Source organism: Tribolium madens, unplaced genomic scaffold (assembly GCF_015345945.1).
Source record: "Tribolium madens isolate multiple individuals breed KSU strain unplaced genomic scaffold, Tmad_KSU_1.1 Scaffold_97;HRSCAF=244;Tcas5.2_LG3a, whole genome shotgun sequence".
NCBI lineage: Eukaryota > Metazoa > Arthropoda > Insecta > Coleoptera > Tenebrionidae > Tribolium > Tribolium madens.
Window position 1 is genome coordinate 9826041 of NW_025401069.1, and position 17668 is coordinate 9843708.

General features: G+C 34.7%; 1 protein-coding gene across 2 annotated transcripts in view; it reads right to left on the reverse strand.

Annotated features, from left to right (window-relative positions):
- LOC123015158 (caskin-1) overlaps positions 1 to 17668 on the reverse strand; it is a 109398-nt gene that overhangs the window by 83278 nt on the left and 8452 nt on the right. Inside the window, exon 1 of one of the 2 annotated variants that reach the window (XM_044414688.1) lies at positions 13507 to 13734. The exons of the other annotated variant lie outside the window; for it this stretch is intronic. Within the exon in view, the coding sequence (XP_044270623.1) occupies positions 13507 to 13522 (16 nt within the window). The 5' untranslated portion in view covers positions 13523 to 13734. Of the gene's footprint in view, positions 1 to 13506; positions 13735 to 17668 lie in introns of those variants that run through there. 2 annotated transcript variants of the gene reach the window in all.

The following is a 17668-nucleotide window of genomic DNA, read 5'->3' on the forward strand; positions in this document are numbered from 1 at the left end:
CGTYGTTTTAAAAATTCGAGAAAATGCAGGTCTYCCTAATTTTGACTGGTCTATTTTTTATTCTTTCATGTTGTATAAGTTCGCATWTTAATCAGCCAGAGTGACGTTTTTCAATGGTAATATAAATAAACATCATGTCTAGTAACATCCATTTGAATTATGCATGGTTTTACAATTAGAAACGTTGGTCGCTTATCATTTTCCGCTTACAAAACGCGCCCATTTTCATTGCATAATGAAGTCTCAAGTTGACAATTACTATTGTTTTAAATAATATTTAATATGTTGACCTTTAAATAACACGTGTAATAATTAGGTTTTAATAAAATGCGTCCTGGAACTTATTATTAACTGACACGAGTCGAGATTCCTTCTATGGTTTTTTGTCGCTTACAACGGATTAACCACAGTATTACTTAAGGCCAGATGTATATCCATYGAATAATTTATAAGCAATAAGTTATTCATAGCTCTCTGGTTAAATGTCACGATTTGTAGTCTCGCTATTGAAGATGGCAAATARGGCACTATTGACACGAAAACCGTTTGAGAGCAGCTTTCACGTTTTTCAATAAAGCCTCGTTATAATAATATCGATTCGTTAATAATGGATTATTCTTGTATGGCGCAATTTCCACAAATGTGTAAGAATGAAATATGATACAGCCATACAATAATCACAGGTTACGAACAAAGCACGTCCATTAAAGGAAGCAGTGGACAATTATTATTTCCTCTCGAGTATTACAATTAACTTTCGCTTAAACGAGCCGCAAACATAAACGCAATTATACATACATATATTCCCGCCAAATTACACAGCCATTGTAACCAAAACCTACAAAGCACACCCTCTCATTAATCTTATTAATTGCGATAACAATAAATAACGCGCACTCGATTCGGTGCTTTCACTGAGATTGAAAAAGAGAACGATTTTAATCCCAGAAAGAACCTGCAAGGTGTGCAATCTTGGGTAATTATTTCGACTCAATTCACGAATCCGTTCTCACACCCTCAAAGCGACGCAAACAACGGGTTAATTAAGCCAACGATGCCAAACATTTACACGACATACTGATATTATTATACCTAGGTGATCCAAGAAAGATCGGGTGTATTACTATTCGGAAACCCCTAGGACGAAACCTGATAATGGACACTGCTTGGGTTACAGCTTGACTCAAGAACGCTTACCAGGTTTTAAGCATAATTGGTCGGGATAGCACGGAACGAGTAAACAACATTTGACAAAATAATAACCATAATTTAGTCATAATTTAGAATCTTTAGTGCAAACTTTAAAACCCTCAAACTGACTTTTGCTAATACTGTTGAAGTGAATTATTAGCTAAAATATGTATTAGGTATGCAGCAAAGATTTGTATATGTTCATAATTTAGTTTTTTTTTCTTCTATAAGTTGATAGACACTTTTTATAATAGTCTGTGGTAGTGTGAGTGCCCAATTCGCATTTTTTTTAAGAGTCGCATTTCATTAATTTTGTATTTTACAAAGATATATTAAAAGAATTGTGCAACAAAATTGCATTTAAATAATTTAATTTTGAAATCTTAAAAAAGTCCTTTTTCATGACATTTTTAAATAAGAAATTTTGAATTAAAATAAAAAACATTGATCAAAAATGTATAAAATCAGTAAAAAAAGTGTAAACAAAATTTATTTTGCAAGTAGGTACATAAATATGTAATATCAACAAACTAAATACAGGGTGTTTAAAAAAATGCCGCACTAAACCTATGGTACGGTGTCTAGAAGCATTTGGTAAGTGAATGAAACATATTTAAAAAATTCTTGATGTTAAATTTGCACCTGGATGAAGGTTTATGGTAAATCTGGCAACTGCGTGTACCTACCTTGAGAAAATCAAGAGAGTTGCCATGGAATAATTCAGTTCTTGAATTCATTGTTACCTTTAAACGTTGCCGCATCGATGTTTGCACAATTATCGATAATTTAGAAGAGGTAAATCGCATTGAATGTTAAAGACCACAGACATTGCGTTAAAGATTATTAATCTACCTTCCATTCTGCATATTTTAATTGCATTTTGACTGTTATTTAGTAATAATAATAAGTACAACTAACACCGTTTGAAGATTCTTACACAAAACCCCCACTGTGTAGAAAAATAAAAACCAAGAGTTTTTTAAATATAATTCCCTCACTCACCAAATGTTTCTAGACACCGCTCCATAGTTCTAGTGTGGCATTTTTTAAACATCCTGTATAAATAAAATTTTAGTAAAAAGTTTTTGTCCACTCCAGTTGTGACGCAGTACAGTCAGATAAAGCAACACTTGATAACCTTAATAACATCGCATTTTAAGTTCTAAAAGACTCTTTTTTAGCTGTTTTTGAGTGTATTTTAATACCACTTATCTATAAGAAAAAAAAACTAAAAAAGTACTAAATGCAGACATTTTAAAAATTTCATAAAAATCCCCCTATAGTCTCTAGTAGCCCTGGCAAGCAGTGGTCACTTGTACTTCTTGTTCTTAATTATTTTGAAATGAAACAGTTGCAAAACTCAAAATTTCAGTCCATTCTCTTTGCGAAACCCCTCAAAAAAATTCCCTGRCGCTGTGTAGGAGTGCCCTTTAGCCAAATTTCACCTCCCAACTATCATTTTCAATAAACCTGATTTATTAAAATTATGATAATTATTTACGACGCCATCGGTTGCGCAGTAAACGTAGGCATATAATAACTATTAAACCTAATAATCGTGAACAAGCACCGTGTTTAAAAACATTTTTTGGGTTGGAATTTACAAGCCAAAGTCAATGTTTATCCACCAACACTACCTTTCACATGTGCATGATTTGTACCTTCTGTCAGCAGACATTCGCTCCTACCGACATGAAAACTTCTTCGTCATTGTGCCAGGGGTGGCAATGCAGCTGGCGTTGGCACGCGTTGGCCCAGCTGCCCCTCACAAGGCCAAAAGCTTATCACAATTGGGGTTGCATTAATTCGAATGTAGCCGATCCGGGTGGAGTATTGACAGGTGACCATTAGCGCGTGGTGGACCAATTTATAGAGCWATTAAAGACGGGAAAACATCTGTATGAGTTAATTTTGACGGTTTAATCACCTGTCTTTTACGATGCTTAATCAAAAGGTTGAGATTTGGTCAAGCAGAAAAGAAGAGATTAGTTGAAACGGGGCTCACAAATTCGACGGGGCGATTCATGGTATTATGATGAGTGATGGGCTGGAAACCGGTGGCCCAGTTTAGTAGCACAAAATTCGTCTTATTCTCATGAAACCCCGACATACATTATTTGTCTTTCACTCGTATGCAGATTGATTTACGAGAGTTTTATCAATTACTGTTACGATTGCCGAAGTCATAAAATAGTTTTTCTAGGTCACTACAATACTTGAAAAATACGATTATGTACACAAGAGGAGATAAAAGCAGTTAAATGAATAATTTAAGCACATTATGCTTGTTGTACACTCGTCTTTGACAAGAAAAAACGAAATAATTATTGTAATGTTTCGCCCACCGAAGTCGAGACAATAACACTGTAAGAATGCAGTTTGTGTCGGCGAGGTGTCCTAATTGCACTAGTTGCCATACTATTCATCTAAATAGTTTTATAATCAAAGCATCAACAAGTGTGACCTGTGCCCATTTATCCCGAAGAATGTCGTCCTGTGGGCGAATCAACGCCGATTTGGTTCGGTATTTATGGTCAATAATCGGCGACTAATTGGTCAATTTAGTCTGTAGAAGCAAAGCTTCTCAAAAATTGCGCCATACCCASGATTGATATCAATTCAATAGCACAAACGCCTCGTGATTAGAAAATGCCCCATAAATAATCGCAATAATAATCATTTTAAATTCACTCGACTCTTTTGTGCCACGATCGTGATCATGGACGCACAGAATAGCGAGATTAATGATCTATATAGGTCTCATACGTCCCGGTTGACACGAACGCCTACAGACTTACCATTTACGATCCATCCTGATGCTAAAATGGCGAATTCACGAGCTTAACCTTTTAAGATAAATTGCTGAACCCCTATTTTATTTACTTTACGCGTTAAATTCTAATTAGCTCGCGGGCCAATTTTGGGGGCTTCCTGGCTCGGGGAAAAATGCAAAACAGCACCTGCCTCTTATGAATCATCGCATTGCCGCCCGCGGACACCATTCCCTCCAAGCAATTCCCTATGCCATCTATCAGTGAAAAAAGAGGGGCCTGCAAGAGTGCCTTGCGGCGCGCCAATTTATATTTAATTGCTGTCACCTGAAAATCGATTTGCATTTTTGGTGTGTGCTTTTCACGTAAAACAAATTCAACACTTTTAATTCAATCCGTGCGTTAACTGATCGCATACTAATCGGGCTTATGTTCGATCGAATAACGTGTGTTTTACAGGATAATGAGTGCATTTGAATATTTATAGGCAATTTAGTGAGAAATGAAATTGAAACAATGACGGCGGTTACTAATTTTAGGCTTGGAGGCATCAAACTGAACGATTGGCTGGAAAATATTTACTTTGGCGAAATTGATAGCACGAAGAAAATATAAAGTAGATACATACAATTTAGAGGGTATAGATTACATTTCAAATTTATCTGGTGTTTTCAATCAGAGATATTATAAATAGAGGCCATTGGATGGTTATTAGTTGTAAATAAATATAAAAAGGCAATGACCTGATGCGTGTGTATTGGCCGGCATTGAAAAAGGATCAGTCAAGGACGTCGGCTGGATTTGCATATGATTTTCGAAATAAAAATACCACAAAATATTCAAAGCTGTCTTTTAATAATATTTTTTAAAATTTCTTAAATAAAACCAATCCCGGCGCATCCACCCATTTTCCAAAACATGAAAATAAAAAATGTTGACAATTTCTTCCTAATCTAAAACGTTAAAAGAGATACTTTTTTCGATATAATCAACAAGTTCTTTTGTATCTTGTATCCAAATGAAACAACAAACATTGAGTTTCTTTGAAATGTGTAATCTGCATCCCACTCAAGAAACTGTTAGGTATGTGAAGAAACTTTCTCATCGTTTCTGCCAAGTCCGTTTTTAACATTTTTATTTACTTAATTTGGTAGCACTTGGAGAATACTTTTGTATYTATTCCTCTAGACAAATAAGAATTTAAATGCGTCCTACGCAAAACAAATGGCAATTTCCTTGCTAGTCCATGCAACGGAATAAGTCTTTTGCGTGAATACCCAAACATACAAGATGCTTTTAGTTTCTTATAAGTGGTTTGTTAATAGCTTATTCACTGTTATACTTCACTGGACACAGAAAAGAAATCGTGTATTCGTGCAGAATTATCTCAAGATTAAACTGCTCTTTAAACAGACTTGGGTGTCATAAAAATAATAATAATGCACTATAGATGTTATTTGTAATTTTTTTATTTAGTAGCTGTTGTCTGTATCGCGTTGAGTGTGTGAAATTGCTCAAGGCCTCTATTTATGACACAAAAGAACTTATTGTTGTCAAAGTGGAGAAAATAACGGAATTCTAGCACACACATTTTGCTTTATTATTTACATAAACACGTTTCCAATATTATATAAAAGTCTGACTCACGTGAAATATTTCCTCAAAATCAATTTAAAACGGCAAATTCCATAGAAGTTGGGCAAAATTCAACCGAAATTAATGACGCAGATTAAAACATCTGATTAGACATATATTTACCATAAATCAGTTGTTAATTAAATTTTAATTTCCACTTTATTTATAGTTATGCTTGTAATTAGTAAAATTAAGAAACTTAACTCGATAATTAATAATCTTTGAGAAAAAATCAAAGGTGAACAAAAAAAGCACAACTTTATTGTGCTGTTTATGTTGATCCCCACAGGCGACCCCCGATAGGTTTTTGTAAAAACACCAGCTGCTAACCTCTCCGATAACAAAACCAAAGATAACAAGCAAACGGTGACAATCCAAGCTTCCTAAATAGGGCACCAGTATAACATGTCAGTTATTTATCAAATAAGCAGTCTCGAAATTGGATAAAAGCAAACCGCCGATACTGGCGATAAAAACATGACCTCTGTCCAGCTCACAACTTTGCTACCATAAAGAGTTGCGCAATTATCTGCGTTTGATTAAGTTGCAGAACAGTTCGAGTCCCTCTAACCCAAAAAAGTAATTCCCACATTCCTCTCCTGCAACGTCAATCAAGTGTTGGTTGAAGAAACCGAGGGGTTGTAAATACACGACAGTGTTGACCTAACTCGGACCCTAATCGATTATACACACACCCTTAGCCATGAATTATTAACGTATAAACAAAGAATGTTAAAGAGAAACACAGGCTGTCCAATTTCCGCGTTAAGCAAATATTGCGAGTGTGGGAAAAAGGCAAAAAATCGACGTTAATTACGACGCAAGTTACGTGTCATTTGATTCTTTCCACGGTCCAATTTGTCGTCCGATTATTTTATTTTGGTGCTCAGGCAAGAACTTTGCTCTAATTGCTGCCACAAACAATAATGAGATGTAATTTAAGAAGTGCATAATGATCTGGAGAAACGCATTAGTTGTGACACTTAGCTTGACAAAAAATACAAGAATACTTTTTTAGTTTTCCAGTATTTTAATTGTGTGCTGGATGCGGAGAAGATTATTGTCTGACTGTGGCCAAAGGGCACGGTAAAACATTACCCGGAGGAAGGATAGAAACGCTTCTTAATTAAGCGATTACACACAGGGAAATTCTTAGTTAACATTTACAAATGCTCTTAGCACTTGAACACACCTGAAACCTACAAGATATTGTAGCCGCCGCGATGCGTGACATAAAAAACTGTAGACATTTTTCCCCGTGTTTAAGAGTTAACTTGTGAAAATTTGTGGCATCCATTAGTCAAAATTATTTAGGTGTTGGTTTGAGTGCTACCGCATCTGCGATAATTTAAAATCTGAAAGAGGTGCGATGTGTATCGATCGCTTCCGTTTCTCGTTTGGCTTTTTGGGTCATTAATCTTCAGAATAAAGTCTGAGACGGATAATTACTAAATTCTCATCTTCTTATTCAACGACAGAGCATCCGAGTCAAAGTGATATATTGATGAAGCGAGTAGAATAGGTAGAGCGTCCGCGTTTGCATAAAAAGAACCATTAATCTGCGCGAGTTTTTGTTTCGGTCTCATTTTCCAATGCCTTGATTCTATCAGCAGCATCCCAGTCTACACTTTACCAACAGGAACGTTGCTTATCCGCCATCATTAGGATTCTATTACTCGCCAGATCTCGAGATACATTGTGGTGGTGCAGTAAAAACCTCACTTCCAGTCAGTGATTTCGCTTGATTACCAGAGTTCCGTAATGGATACTTAAGAACTTCACTTATATAAGAAAATTTCCTCGAAGCAAAAACATTCCAAGAAGGCCGAAATTAATCCGGAGTCAAGTCGATTTTCAATAAAAGTAAGCAAAGACGATAAACGGCCGACCCGTGCAAATCATCGGGGACCAATCGATGACCGCTGCCGGATACTTTGCCGAGACTTTTTCGCTGTGTGAGATGCACTGAAATGAGAGTGTAATTTACGATTCCGGGCACCCGAACCGGCCAGCCGACAATGGGGACAAGCCCGAATAAAATGCGTGGCCGAGCACGTGAACACGTCCTCAAACAGACCAAGGCTTAGGGGCCCCACTGAAGTGTTTAGATTTAAAGTTAACAGCTTAGTCTATGACTGAGTTTTTGCATTCCTTTAAGCTCGTTTCCGGATAATTTTGAGTAGGTTTTCGTAAGTGCAAGGTGAGATTCGCTCGGGCAAATCCTCATCCGATTATAGCCCTCTAACCCTCCGGAAACGCTCCAAGAAGACGCAAGCTTCGTTTATCTCGATACAGCACCCCCGGCCAATCATCTTGAAGAATTACCCCTCATCCAAGTATTTAAATCTGCGAATAGCTAACAAGGGTGAAACACCGAAGAAAGTGACTCTTTGAACGAAACTTTGTGCAAAAACGGTGATAAATCGTCGTTTGGGCTGCATTGTCTCCGTTATGATTATTTCAATGTTGTTTTATCGCCTCTGTGGAAGCATTAGAGGCCGCATCTCGTCTCAATAAAAAATAACATGTTCGTCTGCTGTTCTTGGGAATATATTATTCAAAGTTCGTCTCGTCGAAGAACATATAGGAGTTTGTATCGCCTAGTGTAGGCTTAGCGCTGCCATAAAACTGTTTCCGCCTCTGTAGGCACCATGTAAAGTCAGAATTTTTCATATTTTATCTCACAAATGTGTTGAACATGTGCATGATGTGATGTTTACGTAAAGCGGCCATATCGTGGGGTGAAGGGGCCAAGTCGCCATATTTGACTGCAATTCGTTCCTTGGGGTGCCGAACGCATCCGACCTTCCACCATGGAAAATTCAATATTTATCTGCGTATAACGAAGCGAAGAAGTGTCAGAGGATAGTGGGAAAAGAAAGCAGACACTCCATATACGGATCACAGATGACCTTAAATCATAAGATGTCATGTGCACAGTTACACAGATGCAATTGCCCGGCAACACGTGGAGACGAAGAACAAGGAAACCGGAGCTTTTACGGTAGTGGGATGCCCATATATTGTGTTTCCCTAAATGGAACGGTCCCTTCAGTAAACTAAACTCGTCGCTAAAATGAAATTCTTTAGTCGTAAAACGAAGCTCCATTGATTTTTGTCAATTTAATTAAATTGAGACCCTCCCAGKGAATTGAAAAGTGTCGCCCGTACAATATTCAGTGGTAAAAATGGGATTTTGATTGGCTATGACTTGTGACTGATGGATAATTAATTGCATGTAGGCATGATAAATTAATTATTCATTTAAGTACTCGGGCACGGAACTCTCGCTTGTGAATAAGGTAATCTTATTCAATTAATTTCACAAGAAACTCTGAATTACATGATTCTATTAAGTTATTTCCGCTACATTCTCATTAATTTTTCGATTGACAGATCCAACCTCATTAATAATTAATATGACGCTAACACAAATTGGTGTATCGCTTGATTTACCAATATTTCTAAATCTACGTCACTTAACAGTTTCCTCCTTGGCTACCAATTTAAATGAATTAAATAAATTTTCGGTGCAGAGGCAATCAACAAGGGTCGTTGTCTCTCGAATCAATTGACATTCAAGATGCATCCTTAACCAGCTACTAAATCAATAACACGGAAAACTTAACGCAATACTTAATTCACGGAATCTATAATTGCTCATTACAATTTCAAAAAACCAAACTCCGAATATAAACACTTTCTGATTTGTAAACACTCCATGGCCGGAATTAATACACCCTTAAACTTGAACCAGTTCTAATACTTTAATGAAAAAAAATCTTTCCAAAAACTCGATGAATAATTTAAACTTGATATTATAAAAGCCGGATTTGCTTTGAAACCATCGCATCGAAAGGACGCCCAGACACAATCTAACATTTTGCATTTTCGGCCACGGACCATTGCACATAATTATGCAGAAGTTTTCCCATCATTGCCAAAGACCCCGTTTCAAAATAAATAATTGTGAGTTTTATGACAAAGTGGTCAGGAAATTCATTCTCAATAGTAAAACGCTTTAGTGCTTCATCAAACACGTGAAACATTCAGCAAGTGGTTTTAAGGTCCGGATGTAACGTTATTGTTTATGTAATAATCACCGTTGTACTCGTAACACGATTGATTAAAGGAGGAAGCCGATTAGTGTTTAGGATACGCAATTTCAGGAAATTTGCATGTACGACAGATAAAAAAATTCCTTCACCCACGAACCTCTGATAATTTAAAATTAATAACTCCAGCTAGATGCAACAATTCACTTAACTTTAATTAATTAGACAATCTTTAAGATTAATTAAAAGTAATAATTTTCTAATTAAAATCTTGAACTCGAGTTTGATCGCAAGGTCCAGTCAAGAACAAAATAAAATTTCCTTTGCTACCAATTGTCTATAAATCCAATCGGTAAAAAATAAAACTAGTTCTTGAGATTACCCGTTGTAGAAATTCAATATCCGGGAYGTTTTTATATCTCAGAAACGACATTCTTGKGAAATTGAGTCACTGGTAAGACAATTACTATACAGTTTAAAACAGAAAAACGGTAACCCTTSATAAAACCRACTAGGGGTCGTAAGAAATTTCTTGCAAAACCTAATGACACTTCTGGTACAAATGAGTCCATGTGTGCACAGTCACATCTGCTTAATAGCTTATTTTATGGAATTGGCCTTCCACTAGGGGAGAAACTTAATTGATTAGGGAAAATGGACGAGTGCTGGACCGCTGCAGTTTCAAATCCAGAAAATGTATTATCCTTGCACTGGTGCACTTTTAATTCCCAAAAATCACCTTCAGTGGGCAGACTGGRCCATAAGCAATCACTGGCGCCTATTAGCATACTGTTAGCATTTGCATCAAAACAGGTTTAGCCCAAAGACAATCTYTCCAACCAAATTTTGCCTAAATTGCGTAAGCATGTCTATATCTAGCAGTAGTAAYCCACTTTCTAAGTGAATGACATCAGCATCTCATAGAACGTCCTTGATGGGTGTCAGAAATTCACCAATAGCCCAAAGGCATACTCGGCATTGTTTTTAYCGTCTGCATGATTATTATTATTCATAAAACGTCGATTAACTTCCTGCTACATGGTTTTAATCGTTTCCGATTATCGCAAGTCCTCAATTACACCCACTTGGTTTTATAYCAAWTTTTTTTACAAAGCTTGTGAAGGTATAACGAACGAAGTCCAAGTTATATTACGTGCAAATTGGCAGTAAATTGAAGTGTGAAATTCGCTAAAAGACATTGGAATGTACAATGACCAATAAAAATAACAATTAAACGTCCAGAGCAAATATACGTATATGCAAATTTATTTAGTAATCGATGAAGAATTTGGGGTTTTTTCGCTAAGTAATGCTATATGAGACAGGTCACGTACGTTGAGTTATCCTGATAAAATAAAACGCTTGAAGTAATTTAAGATCATTAGAACTAATCAAATTGGATTGAATCCCGTTATGTAGGGATTCTTAACAGTTTACTGGAGATTCATTAGATTACTTAAACCGGGCTTAACACCTTAACTGTGCAAAAACCGTAAATTATATAAAATCCTTAATTTGAAACAATCAATCAAGGCTTGTTAAACAATAACGATCGTTGTAAATTTTCACTGGCCACGCCCGAATTTTGTCAATTTTRCCAACGATTGTTTTAATCACATGTAAATTATGGGAATTAATTACTAAATCTGGCTTTGCACAAAGCCGGCAATTTGGACGTCACTGATCGATTTGTCGAATATTTTCGAAGGTGTAATTAAAGATGGAACACCCGCCGAGGCTGATAATTAACCGATCTGTTGGCGAATTTTCGAGGCCTTCCAACAAAGGCTAATCATCTCAGCAACGACTTAATGTTACGTGCGAATTTGCATAATGCTTGCGTAACGCGAACAATCACCTCATTAGATAAATTTCTTTCACTTTCAGCTTATGATAAACACATGCTTATTATCACATGGATGGATTCGGAATCCCCAAGATTGTTGCAAATTTATAATTTAGGGAGGAAATCGCGATTTTCTAAGTTTGGGACGGTAATTCCCCTGGAGAACAGTAGAAACGCCCCTAACCGCATTTACTACCATCTGCTAATACATCCCCTGTTAACGAAAACTGAGAGAAGTAAAATACGAACGAGGTTTAACAGAAAATAACGCTACATTCGGCTTTTCGAACACGTATCGATCACGAGCTATGTTGGCGAGCTTGTATGGATATGAAGGGACTTTTGAGAATTTATTAGCGGAATTGGGACGGAAAGGAATATTTCAAGCCACTTGAGAAACGAGTTTCAAAAGTGTTATTGGTTTCAAACAATGAAGAAAAATAAATGGGGACACTCAGGATATCAGTATCTACTGGCAGACATTCCGTCGACAACAGGACTTTGGTCTTTGAAGCGAGACACGTCGTCATTCAATGTTCCCTCAATGAGGAAGGCAGGAAGGAAGGCAAGTCCACAAACGAGTATCAAACTGTGCAATAATGACCAAGAAACTCAAAATAACAATGCGATTTTGATGTTCTCGTCAAAGAATCAAGAAAAGACGGAAGGTTTACTACAGTGAAGGTAAAAAAACTGAACGTTAGTACTGTTAAAGTTTTCTTTTCGATCAAAGATATTTTTTTTATAATATAATCCTTTATCGTTGCTGATAAGCAATATAGCAATATAAACCACTCTTTATCTTTGTACTTATCTAAAGATAACTTCTAAATTCAACAACAAAATTAAGATCCTTGACGTCTTCATGATATTTTGTTTATATTATTATTTGCCACTTAATCCGTTTTTTCATATCATCGTTATTTTTGTGTAATAATTTGCTTTTCTCTTTTTCACCATAAAAAACAAATTTTAATTCCCTTAGTATATTATGTTTTATCAATTTTGACTGTTTATCCAAAATAATTTTGCTCTTTTCGAACCATTATTCTAGCTTTATGGAGCGTAGCAATATGGTTCTTTAAAATTTTCTCATTGTTGCAAAACAGTGTTCTTGAAAACAGTGCATTTATCAATGAGCAGATAAAAAATTATGCCCACTACACAGTTTTCCATTTTACGTTTATGCAAATTTCTCGTAGAAATGAAACATTGTAATCAGCATATTTCATTTTTTGTTGTTAACTGTTTTTGTAAACAGTGACGTAAACGTTAAATGAATGAATTACGTAATGCAGGTAATGTTGCGACTACTGTTGCTACTTTGAAACAATATATTATCATTTGAATTTTGCATTTCTTCCTCTAAAATGCGAAACTATCGTAAACCAACTCGTGTGATAAGCGTCACAAACAGTCGTAAACCATTTGCATAAATCACTTTCGACGCAAAAATTTTCAAAGATAAGTAACGTTAGGTAGATACAGGGCACATGTCAGTAAACCTAATAGACAGCTTGTCTACATTTGTTCCGAAACACTGACATATTACCATGGGACCTGTTTCAATTCTGACCCATTTTCCTCCACGGCACGTATTAAAAAAGCTCAGGTAGTACCGAAAGCTCAAAAGCCCACCTACCGCCCTCTAGACCCCGTATCTTAAATCTRGAACCGGTGTTTAAATTGACCCGCAACAATCTTCTACAGTTATTATACAAAGTTATCTTTGAATGCGATGATTGGAGAGAGGATTACTTGCATAAAAACAATGATTAATGGGCCGAATGTAGCAATTAGGTACCTATTATTGTGGCTAGTGTTCGTCCTATGTATAAACAGAAGAAAACATGCATGGTATCCTTTACTTGTTCAAAGCGTTATCAATCATTATCAATATTATTGGTGTCCGATGTCGGTCATAACTTAAATTTATTGCTTAGTCAATCGGACCTTACACAATCAACGCGTAGAAATAGTGCTTGGAAAAACTGGATCCGGAACTCACCACTAATCCTCCTCATGGCAATTAATTCTCATCAACGGCAATAAAAACACAGTCTCGATAAAAACCCAAAAGACACAGACAGCATTCAACACAGCACTGAAACCACAAAAAATCCCCGCCGATTGTCCGCAAACCCCTGGTGGAAGTTGGCCGATTTTAGGAGGAACCGCGTAATTTTGGGAACCCTAATCACTCGGCAACACACACACTCCACGGGTTCTGGGTTCAAGTGCCATGACGGAGTCAAGGGAGGGGAGAAAGCTAGGAAGTTCAGACAGCGCGGTTGCGTACTGTGTTTGGAGTCCCCTCCAAAAGATCACGCTACGTTATTACGCCCAAAAGTTATACTACCAATAATGCGTATATTTGCTTGAATATACGGGCAATATACTCCAACGTGACAAAAGAGATAACCGGGAATTTTCGGGACTCTGCATGTAATAAATGAGTGCATTTACACAACTTTGTAATGAAGCGTTTTTGCGGAGCAAGGGTTGCCTAAGTACGCTAAGAAGGTGATTCCCCGGAATTGAGATGTGACAAAATGACAAGAAAATATCAGTGTTGATAGATGATTATATTTATGCAATGATGATACAACATGAGTTGGGTGAGTCCAATAAGGAAGCAAATGACACAAATGGTTTTTCCTCGAGATAAAGTTTATCTCTAAATTTGCATTTGTTGTCAGCTGTCAACAACTTCATAAATAATGCAATTATTTATTAAGTCAAAGGCAGGTAAACTTTGAGAGTTAAGGCTATAGTAAACTTTAGATTAAGCATTTAAACTCAGAGATAATTACCGCTCCTAAATAAATATCTATTCAGTTAATTCAGCTTATTAGAGTTAAAAAAAAACGAGCAATTTTAGCATCAATAAGCTTCTTAGTGTAAAAAAACTAAAAATTATACGAAAAAAAAAACTGTTCGCAACTTAGTTACTTGTTATAAAAAACTCGAACAGTGTTCAAAGGTTCCCTAAAATGGAAAGTTTGRAAATTGCTAGGAGTAATATTTTGAATGTAAACAAGTTCATTTTGAAATTAACATATTTAAAGTTTTAGCATAATTGAAGAAGATAACTTATTATAAATTTAATTTTAATCTCGTTCATTTTATTTTATAAACATTCCAAAATCAATATTTGTTGTAAATGAAAAGTAAACAGTTATGTAGCTTTACATATCTATATAGGGAAATAACTAATCATTTTACTTGGAGAAAAAATGTTGTTTAACAATAAAATTAAGTGCAAGAAGTAACACTGACAAAATTTTACCTACTTTTCGACGTACAGATGTACCAACAGATGAGGAAGAAAAACAACAATAACAAAAACAAAAAAAAGGAAGTTTATGTGACACAAAAACTTATTAAAAAATAGTCCTCTTAATATTATTTCAATCAATTTGAACAATAAAAAATTAAAATTACATTTTTGAACTTTGTTCATTATCTTTCAGGGATATTTATATTTTACTGTTCTTAAAAAATATTTTGCATATAACACTAAGCACGTTTAAATTAGTTTCCTATAGGTTGTAACTTATTGACCGAGGAAGTTGTAGATACGACATACAAGGTGAACAAAAAGTATAGAACCAAATGTTTTTTTTTAATAATTTGCCTTCAGAAAATAATAATTAATAAAAATTAGTGTTATGCGATTTTTTTTATAAAAATTGAAGAAAATGTACATACATAGTTGGGAGTTATCCTCAAATCATGCCCTTTGTAAAAAAAGGTTTTATGGTGGGTTGCTTTTTGAAAAAAATATAAATTTAGCAAAACTCAAAAACAAAAAAAGAATTTAGAAAAATTTTATTCCTGAGAAACGTTCACATRTTATTTTATATTTTATAGTATCCTTCACCATCCAGTTTAAGCAAAAAACTGGTGTATGTAATAAAAGTAAAGTAAAAAATTTATAATAATCACTAATCAGTGAACACCATTTAATTAGAAAAACAATCATATTTCGTGACAAAGGTCGGTTGCACATTTTGCTCGTCAACAACCCTATAATTTTGCATAAAATAATGAACAATAAAATCTTTACAACTAAAGAAACTGTCGAGGACCCATAAAAGTTATATCCTCTTAATTAGTTTTTTATGAGCTGTTCGAAACAGGTAACAAGTATAAATGTCTCATTTCGGGAAATTATACCTCTAATAAAATAATTTCCTACAAAATACTCCTTTTAGTAAACTATTGATCGACCAAAATTCTTGTRAAATATTCAAATAAAAACTGTTTAATAATATTATTTAAGTTTCCGTATTTTTATGACTTCATTTACGTATAATAAAGTATGCATCCGCATTATCATAATCCGTTGAATCCTGAATATTACAAAAGTCTCATTAAAAATTTACAGTCCATATAAGAATTCTAATGAATGTAATATGTGTTCAACATTAAATTTCGTAAGTCCATAGTTCTGCCTCGTTATCCTCTAGAAATTTTGTCTATGTTACTTTAATATCTCTAATAATAATAATAATAATAATAATAATAATAATAATAATAATAATAATAATAATAATAATAAAAAACAGTTTTAATTAGTGAGTCCAATTTTGTGAGGAATTGTAAGGTATTTTATTTGTTTTACTTAGTTTTGACTAAATTACTGTAAAAACTTTATGAAGATTGTATCGAAATGACAATGAATTTCATGAAACGTTGGGTGTATTCAGACTGCTTTGAGTACAACTGAGTTTCCCAACATAAAAACGTTGTCGTGAATTAAGTCGTCTCAGTCTAACAAATAAAATGAACAGATCGTAAACTGCCACAATTTTACTTATTTACTTATTTTTTAACTAAAAGTTAGTAATAAAATTTTATTAAAAGTTGTCTAGACTTAATAACAAGTTCCTGTACCTTCATTGAATGAAGAAACAAATTATAGACATAAAAATTACTTTGTTTTTCACACAAGAACAAATGTTTCAGTTGACTTAAAAATTTTAGGGATTGTGATTATGTGAACCGTGTTTGTGGAAATTTTCAGAAAATTGTATTTTGTGTAATATATGTAATAAAAATGGTAATCATAGAGAAACTTCTTTTTTCATTAAAATGTATTTCGAAATATTTAATGTGACAACCAATTCAAATTGTAGCGCGACCATTAATCAGTTACATGTAAATAAATTTAATTTCAAAAATTGTGTGTCACATTTGATTGATAACACTCAAATTATTACAATGAATAATTTGAAACTTAATTCTAATTCTAATTTTAACCCACTTACGAAGATTTAGGATATTATATGGMAGATATGTCGTACCTTCGTTCAAGTCGAAATAAATAAAAATGTTTTCTTTATTTAATTAGGTTCGTATAATTTCAAGAACATTATTTTAATTGGAATATTCTCTGCTTCATTTTTCTTTGGATATTGGCCTTCTACGTAGACTAGTACATGTGTTCTGATTTAAATTTCAAATTCWGTTAGATTCACTTGGACGAGCTACACAAAAAGATGCATCAAATTATTACATCTTTTTTAAATAACACACCCAACGTGTTTTTATTAGCATTCTGATGGAATTTTAAAAATACCGTAAGCTTGGACAAATAAATAAAATATCCACACCTCTACATACAGTATTCCTATTTAGAAGACTAAATACTTTGCAAAATCAGAAACTGCTTGACTAGAACAGAATATATTGTCAACTATCTTATTGTACTACGAGTAATTACCTTGTCTGACAGCGTGCTTCGGCATCCCATCCSAAGAAAATAAAAGAGAATTATGCGTGCAATGTATTTTACGATCGACCGATAACTAACTTTCCTAAGCCGTTTGTGTCTGTATCGATATTGACGTTACCGGTTTTGTAAAGTTCACACACACCTGCATTTAGCCAAGTCTGCGATTCCTCGTTTATGGCAAAAATCGCTGATCGCTAAGATTGCAGTTGACGCATCAAATTTTCATAGAACGGTTTCCCAACTTCGACGTTTAGCTGAAAACCGTCCAAGTTCCCAGACATTATTTATTTAGAAAGGGGACAAGCTAAGAGTCCACAGAAATTTCACATGGGGATGGACAAGCTGCATGTTGCAGCGAAAATATTGCCAAAGCTAAGTTGCAACGAATATAAAATTTTATATTTATCGAAAGCGAAATTTCTGAAATGTG